Source organism: Chaetura pelagica, unplaced genomic scaffold, assembly GCF_000747805.2.
Source record: "Chaetura pelagica isolate M959 unplaced genomic scaffold, ChaPel_1.0 scaffold1533, whole genome shotgun sequence".
In the NCBI taxonomy this organism is placed as follows: Eukaryota; Metazoa; Chordata; class Aves; order Apodiformes; family Apodidae; genus Chaetura; species Chaetura pelagica.
Window position 1 is genome coordinate 22,245 of NW_009952840.1, and position 15,066 is coordinate 37,310.

Here is a 15,066-nt window from a genome sequence, read left to right on the forward strand (position 1 = left end):
TTATATTATAACAACACTTAAAATAAAGCCCCACATTTTCTGTAACTAGCAGCCTTTTTTCATTTTCTTGTATTGCCATTGTAATGGTATGTAGAGTTCTGGTGCAGGGATCAGGATTCTGTTGCGCCAAGTATCCTATGGGTGCTTATAAAAAAAAATAGTTCTTATTTTAGTTTTGAAAGTAATTTGTGTAACCCAGATCATTTTCTATGCCATCTCATTGTCAAATGTCTTCAAAGTATTCTGTTTCCCCCTGAAGAATTTGGTATACTTCTTAGTCTTTGTTTTCAAAGAATATATTCCTGTAGTCTCTTCTTTCTACTAATCTACATTTTCCAGCTCTGAATTAGCTGTAAAAGACCACAATTTTATCTACCCTGTTAGAGGTTGAACAACATGGTGTCAGTTATCAATTTTGTGAATGAGACAGGGATTTTCTTGGTTCCTGAGCTCAGTGGGATTTCTGTGAAGCCTTTGGGATATCTGTTTGCATAACATTCATGCTGTTTTTCCGTTAGGCAGAGGAGGAAAACTCAGTGGTGACAGGATAATTTGGCAGAAACTTGATGGATGAGTTTTATAGGACTGTTCTCATGGGGAGCTGGGTCCTGTGCAGTTCACCAGACAAAAAAAGGAAAGGGGTTAGGTGATAAATTTTACTGTTAATACACATTTCTTTTCCCAAGTAGTAAGCAGGAGGGCCAACTGAAGCATTGCAGAAGAATTTCATGGTAATTAAGTGAATTGGACAAAAAAAGTGCTGTTCAGTGTTAACAAATGCAGAGTAACACACAAAGAATAGACCCGCTGGCTTGTACATTAACACCTGATTCGCAACTTCTCTGAGACTTTGAAAGCACTTTAAATAATTCAGTGGCTAAATCAGTGACCCTAAAAGCAAGCAAAATGCTAGGAATAAAAAAATAAATAGATAAGAGATTGAGGAAAAACTGTGATGATTTAGAAATCCATTTTTTTCCAGACTTGGGGTGTTTTCAAACCACCCCCTACTTCAGCACATGAAGAAGGCTAGAGTAGACCCAGGCAAGAGCTGAAAAAGGGCAAACAAGGAATGAAGGACCTTTAGGAGAAAGTGAAATGTTGCTGCAGGTTTTCGCAGGTGTTAAAGACCAACAATTTCAAACAGTGCTGAAACAAATCAATGGAAAAAAAAGAAAACCATAAAATGCTGTTAAACGGAGTGTACAGCGTATGACCAACTCTCCACGCTCAGATTTCTGGAAGACTGTAATGTTTGGGTGATTACCTATTTTTATACACTTCCCTAAGTAATTGCTTCTTGCCACTGTCAGCCAGGGTAATTGCACTAGATGGATGTTTAATCTGACCCTGAGAAGTCACCCGTGTGACAGCAGATTTAAGGGAAAAGCTTGCTGCATTCCCTCAGTTTCAAGTGGTTCTGCATGTGTGAGTGTTAGCAGAGTCCAAGAACTCGATCTGAGTGTTTTTATTTTGCTGTTAGCCTTTAAGTGTGTTTTAGTTAACAGCTTTTCCTCAGTACTTGTGGCTACTCTGCTCCGAATAGATCATCAAAATTAGCTGCTTTTGCAGACATTTCAAGAATATGCTTAGCTTTATTTGTACTATTTTGATGTTTGTGTTATGGGTTAGTCCATTAAGTGCTATACTGAAGGCTGTGCATCTTTTTCAGCTCTGTGCATTTATTCTCTTGTTCAGTGTTTTTTGCAGCAGATGAGTACATAGATATTTTCATAGATTCTTTTTTCCCTCACCTTCTCCTTGAAGTGCCTTTGAAATAAATTGCATAAGCTTCTGCAATTGTTTGGTTGAGTAGTGTATGTTTAAGCTTTTCTCTTTCAGTATTAGCTACTCCCTATGGGCAGAAAAAAAAATAAATAAAAAAATCTTCACCCCAGTTTGTTCCTTTCTGCACCTCGCTACAGTTAAAACTTAACAGTTCTGTTTTTTCTAACCCAGACAATTGCTATTACCAAGTACTCATCCTAAATAACTGCATCAGCTGCCTGTCTATGTTGAGTAGCCTATCTTCTGGAAGCTGGTTTGTTGAGGCAGAGAGGCACTTGGTTATTCTGACTTCTAAATGTTTAAATAACTCATTCCTAGAGACCTAGACCAAAAATGAACAAAAAGAAGCATACCTGCTTACTGGGCACAGCTGAACTGGCTGACAGATTATCATCTTAGTGCTCTTGCCATCAGCAAGAGTAAGCAATTGCAAAGGAAATTAAGTTGCTGTACTTTTCCTAGTAAACATGTTTTAATGATTATTTAGGCTACAAGCTTATACTGACTGTAAGGATGCACAAACCTAGTGGGCATAAGCTTCCATGTGGAAGTAATCTTTATCAAGGGTAGTCTTTCTTTATCACAGAACAGTAAGTGAGATGCTAATGGGAAAAAAGGCAAGAAAAATGCATGCAGACCCTTCAGGAATCAATCACTAAGTACTAGAGGTATTGTGCAATAAATAGAAGTGTAATTAGTATACAAAACTATTTGTGCTGTACAGTCTGCAGCCTTCCTGATAGTCTGGGGATTGTGGCAGGGAGTAGCTTGATTCATATCAAGAGGTAGACTTGATAATGAGAGGAAGAAAAGCAGGTATCTCATCATTAAACTTCCACGAGTAATAAGCAGAGCACTTAGGTCGGCTTGATTTGGTGTCAGCTGGCAGTTTCAGTTGGAGCAGATACGTGAGAACTGTCCTGTGCCAACCTCCCACTGCCCATCTTGGAAATAATGCAGTCCACTTGCTTCCAAGTACCTTGTTGCTGGAATGATCCATGCAACAAACTGAGACCCAACAAAACAGATTTTACATGTATTGCCTGAAGATACTCCAAGTGATGTAGATTTATTCATTTAGTAAAAAGCAATTCTTCATTAATAATTTTTTATTTATTTTAGATACAGAGTGTATTTTGGAGCCTCTGTCTCTGCCAGAAAGTCCAGGTGATGCTCCTGCTGTAGAAAGTTCTCCCTATGTGCCTTGTATTTTCTGCAAAGAATGCTATCTCATAGCAGAACAAAGCCAGCTCCTGAAGCACATGATTATTGAACACAAGCTCGTCATAGCAGATGTGAAACTGGTTGCAGATCTTAGAAGGTAAGAGTTGTATTGTTTAAAATGACTGTGTATGTGTGCAGTTATTTTATAAAGCGTCAGAAAACTAGACATCATCTTTTTAAAATACTTTAAAATGCAGCAGGGTATTGTGGGAGGATTTTTATTACTTTTTTAATGAGCTTTTTGGTGCTGGATTGTAAGGTTGTTTTGCCATCCCACTCCCCAGCCATAGATATTACTGGTACCGGGGGACTTGATATTATAATACAGGGCAGTTCCTATGTTAGACATTCTTTGACATATCCTAGGAACTTCTCAGGTCTTGTCGCTAATCAACAGGTTGCATACAAGCTAGAAAGCTGTTTATTTCATAAAGCACATTCTAGATGATCAGCTCTCCTAATTTGGGGTTTTATTTGTATAGGATGAGACAATATCTACCACTGTACAGTGTTGTAAAGCCGTTTATTGTATGCAGATGCTGCTTAGTACAGGATCTCACATACTGGAATGTAACTAATTTACCTTATTTTGAGGATGCCAGTATTTCCCCATAGAAATCACATTTAAGCCTTAACTATAAAATACTGTGATCTTCATACAACTGTGTCTCTTTTTACAGCTGTGTCATTGATCATCTCAGCAGGGTCACATTTGGCTTTCTCCCTCGTAACTTCCTCCAGTTGCTGGCATAGCCCCAGCTGGCTTGCAACTTCAGAGACTAGGGGCCTGCTTGGCATTTTGGTCTCATACACAGCAATGTATGGGCCAGGCAGTAGGCTAGGCAGTACCTGCCAGTTTTTAAATTGTTCCATTGCAGTGTTTAAATGTTAGCTGGGTAATTTCTCAAGTAAAAGGAGTTTTCTGGTAGGTCTTCTGTCATTAGTTGCTCAGCCACAACCAATAACCTGTGTCTATCAAGATTTAAACAAAAATAATAATAACAAAATATTAAGATGAAATTTAGGAAGATAAATGTAAGCTATATAAATCCTTACTCAAATGTGTGAGCTTAGCATTGCTTAAAATTGAAAACTGATACTTGTTTTTGTTTGGTTTTACATTGAAAGCAGGGAGAATAAGAATGCAGTGTTCTTTGGATATAATGCTAATTTCCTCAGATAGATAAAGGGATCAGAGCTGCTCAGTCATGGACTGCCAGTTTAAGTGTCCTTGGGGGATTATTCTGCATTAATAGAAATGTATTTTAAAATCACCTTTAAAAAAAAGTCCATTTAGATTGCTTTTTTGCTGCTAATGCAATTGGAAGGTAGACAAATCTTACAGAAAGTGGCCCTAGGATGTGAAATGATGGAGTTGTTGCTCTGAAGTGTGCCTTCTCTTACTTACTGTACAGAGTATCAGTTAAATAGTCTAATACTATGCGCAAAAAAAAAAGAAGTGTAATCTGAGGTGTTAAACAGAAGTGTGGAAAAAAAAAGGAAATAACTATGAAAACACATAGTATTTTTTTTACAGTTATCAGTGAATTACAGTCAGTCTTTGGAATACATTTCTTGACAGAACTACAAGATGTGGAGAATCCAAAGAAGAGCAATGTTTTGGTTTTTTTTAACTTAGAAGAATAAAGATAAGTTGGCATTAGGGCAAGGGGAAGAAATAAGGAGAATAAGCTTCCACTGCATGACTAGACATGATCACTCATGGACACTAATCACTCATTCTTTCTCTCTGAAAGTATGACATGGCTTTGGCTTTATTTGATCATTGATTATTTGAGTTAAGTCTTATGATAGTAAATCTTTTAACAGTAAGTTTCATGGCGCAGGCAGTTATGGTTAGGTAAGTTTGGCTGAATGGTTTTCATTTATTTCAGTGCAGGGGACAGACAGAATGACATCTTGAAATCCCTTCATTTGCACATTTCTGTCCTAAAAGCTCAAGGATGACTTATTCTGGAAGACTTGATGTTCCATGTTGCAGCAAAACTGGTTCATCGTGCATTATAAACAGTGGAGTAGGTGGGGGAGAACAACACGCTCACCTCTCACTTACTGACATCTCATGACACCCCTGGATGAGCTTCAGCCACGCATACTGATTTCACTGTGTTTAGCTGTCTGCTGTACTGGAGGTTAATCCTCCCCATGTCAAAATTAGCAGAAGCAAGTATGTGCTGATTCCTTCGCTGCTGCAGTTAAGGTTCTTGTATAGTAAGCTAGATGGTAATTAGAAGTAAAATGAGCCATCATGGGATATGATAGCTGTGGCAAGTAAACTTTTGGATTGCACAAGTTTTAAGAGTTACAGCTATTTAGAAATGTCCTTATAATAATGATATCTGCTCTTTTTAATTATTCTTTTCCAAATTTGATGGCATCTAAATAGGAAGCTGTAGGTGAATAGTTAGCCAGTATCTTAACAATGCTCACACAATTTATATCACACATATACTTCTGACTAGTTAGCATAATGTTTGCTTGGTTCTCTTCATCATATAATGGAAGATGATAATTTCTTCTTGGTTAGACTGTAGCTTCTAGTTCAGAGGAAACCTAATCTCATTTGGGGTCTGTTAATGCTGCTGCATTACAATAGTCTAATAATGTTTCTAAAGAACTGTAGTTGATGGGTTAAATCTTCAAGACGCATTTAGGACTGTCCTTATCCTGTCTGCTATCCCACCCCTAGGTGTTTGGGGACTTTGGGTTTTTTGACTTTCTAGTTGTCTGCCAAGTTACAGCTTTTACTGTGACTCCACAGGAGACCTGCCCAAACCTCACTTTTGACAAGTTGATGTTTTCACTGAGTTTCAGATTCCTCCCTGCATCTTCCAGAACACAGACCACAGTATTTTGGGAATTAGAGACTACTCTGTAGTGTATCTTTTTAGTAAAGATGCATCTGATCTGCACTTCTGTCTGAAGATGTGAATAGGTCACTTTGTTTATGTGAAGAAGCTTAATGCAAATCTGTCTTACTTTGACAGGAAGCTTAGACCTAGTTTTAATGAAGCTGAATGAATTTAATGAATTGGAAAACTAGATTAAAGGCTGAAAAAACAGAGATGGGAATTAAAAAAAAAAAACAAAAAAAAACCCCACAAAATACTCTTTAAGAATTTAGTGGATGGAAAAAATGAAAGCTGATCCACTGCTTATTAAACTTTTTTGTTGTTTCCTTTTTCACTAATCATCTCTCCCTTGTTTTTAAAGATACATCTTATACTGGAAGAGGAGGTTTGCCGAACAGCCCATCACAGACTTTTGTAGTGTGATAAGAACAAATACGGAAGCTCCATTAGGTAAATATGCTGCTTGCTTACTCTCTGTTGGCTGCATCATGTGATAATTTCTGGCATATACTGCTGCCAAGTGTGAAGTAATCTGACCCTAAGTCAGAACACCACAGAAGTAATGTTTAACTCTTAGCCACATATGTAAACCTACCTTTTCAAAGGATTGCAACATGTGCTTCAGCAATGTCATCAAGGTAGGGTTATGAAGACTTCCATTTTCTGGGCTCCAACACAAGGCCAAAGACTATACTTCACAGCTGTGCTGTGTTGGCACAGTGGGACTTTCCATCATAAGGACAGTGATGACTGCAAAGGAAGTGTTTTTCTCAGAAGTACCTGATGCAATCCTTTGGCTTCCCCTCTTCTAACAGAAAAATATAGTTTACCTGGAAGCAGGTAAAAGAATGTTAGAAATGCCAGTGTCAGAGATGGCTAGAAGATGAAAACTGAGTACAAAATGGATCTAAATAAATTATTTTAATTATTCTAACTAATTTTAAGACAAATAATCCTAGAAAACATGCCAACTACTCCAAAGACCATAATTGCATTTCTTTTACATATGTATGAATTTGCTTCTGAAAATTTAACACCACTCAGTCTGAAAATTGCAAATCAAGCACCTGAATACCAGAGCTTGCCAGAATTGTAAATCATCAATGGCCCTTCCAGAGGGCCATAGCTGATAACTATGTTTCTGATAGCTCAGAAATTAGGGGGTTTCTGTTCTTCACACAAGCTTCTGTGTGATAAAGTGGGAATGGCAGAAATCCAGCAAGTTTAGAATTGTAAAAGGCTTAACAGTGGTCACTTCAGTTCACCAACCGCATAACCCTTTGATTTTATTTTCTTACATTTATTTTCTTACATTTTAAGGTAATTCATTTGAATAAGATTTGGTTTATTATTAAATTTGATATGAACAGAAATATTTTTTACTGTTTAGTAAACATAAAAGACATAAGTAGAAATATAAATAAGGCAAGTCTCATTGTTCCTGTAGATGGAATGAAATCTTATGGTAAGGGTATACCAAATGATGATAACTACTGAAAACTGATGATTACTTAGGGAAAAAACTAAAAATCACACATGCAAGATAAAATGAAAGATGATTTCATGCTTCTTTAATGCTGACTTTATACTGTGACCAATATAAGTAATTAAAATAATTTTGTGTCTCCAGAAGAATCATCTTAAAAAAGAATAAAGCTGGTAGTGAGGCAAACCTGTACAAGACTTTTGCCTTTACACTGCAATATAAATTAAGTAAAGGTCTTATAAATGTGTGTATACAAGTACTTAAACATGTTTAATTAACATTAATTGATGTTTAAAATAACTGACTTTTATAGATTAGAAAACACATTCCCACATTCTTAACACATTCCAAAGGTTTAGCAAATTATGTGCCAGAAATTATAAAAGCAGCTGCAACTTCCCATTTCCTTACCCACACTTCCTAATCTCTTAACAGAAGAACAGGATAATTTTTTTCTTCTATGTGATGTTTTACCAGAAGACAGATTACTTAGAGAACAGCTTCAGCAAAAGAGACTGGTAAGCAATTACTTTTGTTTCACTGTTCACTGTTGAGGTGAACAGTTTCATAGTATAATAATGGAACTCAGGGAGCATTTTAAGTGAAGGCAGTTTTTGCTAGACTGCAAAATTCTTAAAATTTTCTTTAAGCTCCTTTCCCTAGCTGCTGCAAAAAAATACACAAACTCCTTGTTTATAGATTTTTTCCTTGGAATAAATTTACAGGTTGATTTTCAGTGTTCCACACAAGTGGAAAGTATGCCTAGAGAACTGAAAAAGGCTGAGTGTGCTGGACATTTTTCTTGCAAGAATCTCCAATGCATTGTTGCACTACCTTCTGTGTAATAATAATATATCTAGGGAAATTAGCAAAATAAAACTCAGTCTGCAATACTGTGAAAAGAGGTAATACTTATTTACAAAATCTTCAAGCAAGTTGTTTTTGTGTGTTCACACTCTCTCACCCAGATTTCCTTAATTCATACTCACGTACTTACAAACACCATGGTGTGTGAGTGGAGTAAGTCTGGCTACTGTTATTTCTGTGAGATGGAAAGGACAAGAAATGCCAGCTGCTGAGTCCTCATGAACCCCTCTGGTTCTTTTACTTTGTGAAAGCAACCTAGTACTTTGGACAAACCTCTCATATCTTTTCAAAGTTACCAGTCCTGAATGGATGGTCCTGCACATTAAACTCTTGCTGACTTCATCTTCTATGAGATTTGGTCCATGCTGCTGGCCACTGGATGGGGTTTTTTTGTTCTGCTTTGTTTTCTTGTTTGAAATATACATCTTGAGTTTTTTTCCTGTTGGGCTAATTCAGAAATTAAAGTTATGGGACATGTAGCAGCCTTGTTAATTTCCTCATGTTAGGAGGCAGGGTCTTCTGCTAACAAGTCATCTGTACTGTGAGCTGTTTGAGTGCAGGGCTTTTGGTCGTGACATAAATATGTCCCTTAGCTTACTGGTGGCAGCTATGTCCTGAGAATTGTCAATATTGGCCTTTTAACCCTTTGTTATGCTGTTTCTTCTTATATTTCTATTACAAGTCTGTACATGCAGTATGCAGTTGAAGACACCTTAAATCATAAGCATTCAGAATTAAGGAGATGCACACAAAGAACAAATTCTAGTCCCAAGAAAAACTGGGATTGGCAGGCAAAATCCATTTGGGTCAACTACACTGCAACTGCTGTTAAAATCTGATGTCAAAGTCATGTGCTGCAGCTCAAGACACACGACTAACAAATCCCCAAAACCTAGGCAGTACATAGAGGTCTTGCACAGCTCTCCATAGGATCCCAGCTCCTGCAAAGGAGAATTGTGGTGGTTTTGCCACTGAGGATTTCCCAGAAAAAAGCACCTGATGCACTCATGCGTAGAATGCTTCTCTTATAATATATGCTAAGGAAAGCCATCCTAGATTGGTAAAAAGGTTTGTCTAAATGAGTATCTTATCCTTGTCAGCAGCAAAGAGTCTATGGTATTTGCCCTCTTCTTCTCTGGTGGTGATTCTTTCTCAAAATATTTTCCTAGACTTCAGCAGTTGGCAGCTCACAAATTTCTAATTTCAGCAACATTGTATCTCTGATTCTTAACACAATAGGTTTTTCTTTCATGAAAGTGCAACTCTGAACACACACAAACTTACAGTATCCACTGCTTCCTGCAGCAGTGGGTTGCACAGCTTAACTACACACTGGGAGGGAACTGTTTTTGAGAGAGCCTTTTTGAACCACACCAGCCTCACCTGATTATTTTTTTTTTGTATTAGAAAAGGTGGTGAACAATCCATCTTTTACCTTATGCAAACCATTCATTATTTGTCTCCTGATTTACCTACCTTACATTTTGTCTTTCTTCAGTCGTGTGCTACAGTGTACCCTCACAGCAAAGACAGCCAGCAGCCTCCTGGGCTGCATTAAGAAGAGTTTTGCCAGCAGGTCAAGGGAGGTGATCCTTCCCCTCTACTCAGTACTAGTAAGACCAGTTGTGGAGTGCTAGGGCAAGTGCTGGGCTCCGCAGCACAAGAAAAATACGGACTTACTTGAGCAAGTCCAGTCCAGGGTCACAATGATGATTAAGGGACTGCAATATCCTTCATATAAGGGAAGGTGAGAGAACTTGGACTGTTAAGCCTAGAAGAGAAGGCTCAGAGGGATCTTATCAATGTGCATTGGAATGAAGAACACAAACTCAGATTCTTCTCAACAGAGCCCATCAACAGAACAAGTAGCACTGGACATGAATGAAAAATCAGGAAAGTCCCTATGAAAGCAAAAAAACACTTTTACTGAGTGTGGTCAAACACTAGAAGAAGTTACCCAGAGAGGTTGCAGAGTTTTCATCTGTGCAGATATTTGAAACACAATTAGACACACTCCTGGGCAACCAAGTCTAGGTGACCCAGCTTGGGAATGGGGGTTGAACTAGTTGCTCTCAACGGGGCAAGATAGTAGATGAGATGTATAGGCATGAAACAAGATTTATTGGAAAGAGTACCAGGGTCTTAATGGTTGAACTAACAAGGCATAAATTGGAGTGTTAAGATAATTGGGATAACAAAACAGGTAATGAAACAAGAGGGTATCTTAACAATAAAATGCACAACTAATAGTCAGCTGGTAGCTGCTACATCCAGGTTAACCCTCTGACTACTAGGAACTTAAATATTAACAGGCCTTGCGATAATATGATTACGATCTTTTAAAAGAATCCTAAAGTCTTTAAGTTCCAAAGCTTAAAAAGTAAAGCTTTTATTAAGATTTAAAGCTAGCTAATGAAGACATGAACAAGAATTCATATATAGGGCTTTGATATTTCTTACCCTTTATTTTATTTCATTCGGGTGTGCCTTTCTCTCAACCTCCTGAGGAGTAACCCCTCAAGCAGGCGTCCCCGCTGGAGGGGAGAAGATCCAGCTCACCTCCTAGAGAAAATGTACAGGAGTCTTTCTGATCAAAGATTCAAAGATGGGACCAGGCATTTATAGAATAAAATTATTGGCTGCTGTCATTTAACTACTTAGACATACCTCCAAAATAAACTATTGGAGAACAAAAGGAAAACCTGGGGGGGGGGAAACAAGAAGGCCTTTTTTCTCACCAAGCAAACTCTTTTATCTGTTCATTCTTGTTTTGTCTGTGGTTTGACCTAGCTGTGCAAGAGAGCAGCTGACATTACAGACATCAACGTGGCCTTCTATTTGTACTTTCAAGATTGTTACCAGTTCAGAGTTTGTCATCACCTTTCCTTTCCCAGTGGAATATTTCCAATCCAGGCCAGGGGCAGTGAAACTGAGAGGCAGAGAGCAATAGAATGACAAAGGGAAACTGAGGCAGACACACTGAGGTATAGAGTGTCCTGCTACAGTGGTTCAGTGATTTGAGGCTAAGGATGGTTCTTCACTGTGCATTATTGTTGCACTTCTGTGTACCTTTTCCAGGCTCCTATAATCTCTTTGAGGTTATGAAAACATCTTGACTATTGCATGTGGGCAGAAAGTGTCATTAACAGTGTTCATTTCCCTATCTTAGATTGTGTTTGTGGCTGTGAGGAAGGGAAGATGTTTGTGATTGAGCATGCAACTAATGTTTTCATAGAACTGTCTGTTGTAATAGTAACTCCTGACTCCTAGACATTGGGTTATTAGGCATTCATTTCTGGTTTTGTGGTGCTTTGTGCTATGCAGTCCTATTCCCACAAGGCTTTCTCTCCACTGCCAGTGTCAAGGACATACTGAGTCTTTTGGCCAGGTGAGCCACCTCTTCTTCTCTGCTAATAGATGTTTCTTCAAATTCAGAAGAGTGTAGGGTTAAAGCAAATGCAAATGCTAGTTTTGTTTAAAGAGTAATTAAGTTAGAAAATAAAGAGGTATACATTCTTATTTTGGTGTGAAAACAGCCTTTGCTATTAACACTCTTTTAAATATCAGAATTTTATCTTCAGTTATTAAAGAAGGATTCTGTGAAATCAACCTGCAGCTGTAATTGGAGCTGATGGAGTCACTACTTTAGTTACAGCAATAAAGTCTGTTTAGTTTTTTATTTCCTTTTGCTGCAATCCTAGTGTTGACTTGCAAGTTAAATAGTTATTTTGCTTTGTAAAGTCTTTTACCTTCAGACAAGTCCAGCATTTAAGAGTGAGCTGGCAAGTGGACTCATGTGAGTTGTGCCGAATTAAAGACCAGAATTATAGAACTTTCGGTGTTTTTTTCTGCAGAAATCTAACTGCCATCTCCAACAGCAAGCTCAATGAAGGACAAATGTTGTCTTTAAAATGAGCTAGCTGAAGCATTTCATTTTTCAGTTTTGAGACTCCAATTTAGCAGTTTCAAGCACAGCAGCAGGGGAGCTAGCCAAGGTGGGTGTCGTGCAGACACATTATGGGGACTGTGATGTATTGAGAGAGGCCAAGGAATGAGTCTGAACTAGGTTAGAGAGCACTGCTTGCTGAAGTAGCTGACAAGACTATGTAACACAAAAGAGATACAATCTTTTGAAAAAACACAGGCTTGACAAAGAATTCCTAGTTGTAAAGCAGTGGAACTAGGCAGGGAAGTCCTGGCAGCAAAACTCGAGATATTAGGAGAGGCAGTGTCAGTATAAGCCATTTGGCCTTTAAGATAATTCTGAAAAAGGTAAAAACCGCAAACCTATTATTTGAAAATACACACTTCCGAACACAACATTGACCTTGTCTTGCTCTCAGCTTTACAGGTATTCTCCTGTCATGTGACTGGTAGTTTTTAGGTTAAGAGGCAACTACTGAAGAGGAGTCTTGACCAAAACTGGAAAAGGGACAAGGAATGTTACTGGTTTCCCAGGATGACTTGTTTGTACAACGCCCAGTTTGTCATGAGCTTAAGCTGAGACAAGGTTCAAGAAGTTGGAGCTGTGCATTGCAAGGGATCGAGATGCTAGCCTAATTTCACATAATGCAGTATCTGAAGTGCTTACAGTGTATCTTAAAATGTTAGCATGCTAATACATACATCTGAAATTCTATAGGTCCTTTTTTCTGTATATCCGCTACTTAATTGCTTTTCTCAAGCACTCTCAAACATTACCCGTCCTCCATGGGCGTTTGAAGAGTCGTTACACTTTCTTTTGTCTGTGTTTGATCTCTTCCTACATTAAGTAGGATTCTTCATCATTTCTTTCTAATGTATTTGAAGGCAGGAGAAGGTTGTTTTTTGCTCTTCTGTTTTACTGTGTTAGTCTGTCCATCTTCTTTTGGTTGTCTTAGAGCAAAAAAGCTTCACTAGTCTCCCACTTCAGCTTGCTAGCTGTACATGTCTACTGTAATTTCAATCCTTTTTCTTTTTATACATCTTCACAGTTACTTAGAGTTTTCATGATGTCATGAAGCTCTTCCTCAATTTTTAAATTGACTCAGCTTCATGAGCAAACTGTAGGAATGTCTTCTACATCAGTGTTACAGTACCCTTCAATAATACTGATTACACAATTCAAAGGTGGTTTTTATTCTCTAGGCAAGAGGCAAGAGAGTACTGCTTGAAGTAGGAGAACTGAATACAATGATCAGTAAGGAGAGAAACTGGATATAAGTTAGGAGACAAGCTGTTGATATACAGATAAGATTGCAGGTTTTTACAGAGACATGCAGTTTCTGATATCAATATTCTTTATAAATATTTTTTTCCTATTCAGCAGCTGCAGACACAATCTATAGTTCATCAGCCAATATTTAAGGAAACTGTAGACACAAAACCAGATGTTACTTTCTTTTATTCTAATAGTAGTTTATCCTAATGATGTATGTAATTGTCGAATAAATAATGTGCTTGGCAACTTTTTAGAAACTGTAATGCATCTTACGTACCAGCAATCCTAGTCTTTGTCTCAGTGTACTGTAGTGGTTTGTTTTATTGCCAGTAAAGTGTGTAAGCAGCTTCTTGCTGTGATCTGTCAGCATGATTTTTTTTTGTTTTGAGGTGTTTTTTTTAACCAGAATCTGTTCACTAGCCTACAGCAAAAGCTAGTTTCTGTGAGCACTCAGCAGGAGAATGTAACTCATATTTTAACTGGAAGAAACTACAACTGAAGATAGACACTGTGTGTCTAGGAGACACTAGGAGAGCTTGATAAAATATATTGTATTATTGTGAGCTTGCTATCTTAAATTATTTCCATGCAAATTCACACTCAAGTTACTGTCTCTGGTAGTACCTTATTTCCTAGGCAGACACTTTTATTTCAGTAGTATTAATGAGTCCATTATCATAACAGAAGGATTGTGGTCTGTGATCATGCACTCTTCACAACAGTGTGACTGAGTGCTCAGGTACTTGAGTCCTTTGCACTGGAACAGTTGTGAAATTTCCCCTTCAAAGGAACATCCTTAAGCACACTACCTCCCCAGAGCATAGAGCACCATTTGTAAAATGCTTTCATTTGAAGTTCTCTGAAGTGATCATTTGTATAACATGCTGTCTGTCTAGTCTCTTGCCTAGATAAGATGAGAGTGAAGGACCAGAGCTGGCAAAGTAGATGCACACAAGAACCACAAACTACAATACAGTCTTGCCCCAATCCAGCCCAGTACTGAAATACTTGAAGTTGAGACTATTTGTATGCTTAAGTCTTTGGACTAGAGGCTTTGGACTTTGCCTTGTCAGGGCTTCTGGCAGAAATTTTAATTTTTTTTTTCGCTCATGAACATCTTATGAAACAAGCCACATACTGATGTTAGCCCTATTTTACAGACTTAACTGCAGAACCCATCCTCTACTGCACAAATGGGCTGAGGAATGATAAATTAAAGTCTCTCTGCAGTAAAAGTCTCTTCATGATCTTGTCCCAAACTGCACAGTGTGATCTGCCTCCATGCCTGGATTCCTTATGTATCAGAAGTGCTGTGATTATAAAGAGACAGATTTTGGAAAAAGAATTAATGTGGTTTTGTTGGACCAACTGATATAGTTGGTAAAAGCAAGCAAACTTTTTACCACCAATTCTTTCTTCAGATTGGAATCAAAAGCAGCAAAACCTGCACCGAGTACTGTTTGCGAATGGCTGATTGTCTTGGATAATCAGTCATACACAGTCATGCATTTAAATAGCTATGTAAATTACTTATTGGCCTTGTTAGTAAAGGAAGCTATGATTTTTAAAAAGCAGTGATGTGAGAGCAATAAAGATGGAAAATTTAGCACCTGGGATACAGTGTCTGT

At 37.9% G+C, this 15,066-nt stretch overlaps 1 protein-coding gene across 1 annotated transcript in view; it reads left to right on the forward strand.

Annotated features, from left to right (window-relative positions):
* Window positions 1-2,921: 2,921 nt before the first annotated feature.
* The window catches only part of ZNF277 (zinc finger protein 277), a 33,717-nt gene continuing 21,572 nt past the window's right edge, over window positions 2,922-15,066 (forward strand). Inside the window, exons 1-3 of the mRNA XM_009995171.1 lie at window positions 2,922-3,109; window positions 6,247-6,335; window positions 7,807-7,889. Of these exons, the coding sequence (XP_009993473.1) occupies window positions 3,051-3,109; window positions 6,247-6,335; window positions 7,807-7,889 (231 nt within the window). The 5' untranslated portion in view covers window positions 2,922-3,050. The remainder of the gene's footprint in view (window positions 3,110-6,246; window positions 6,336-7,806; window positions 7,890-15,066) is intronic.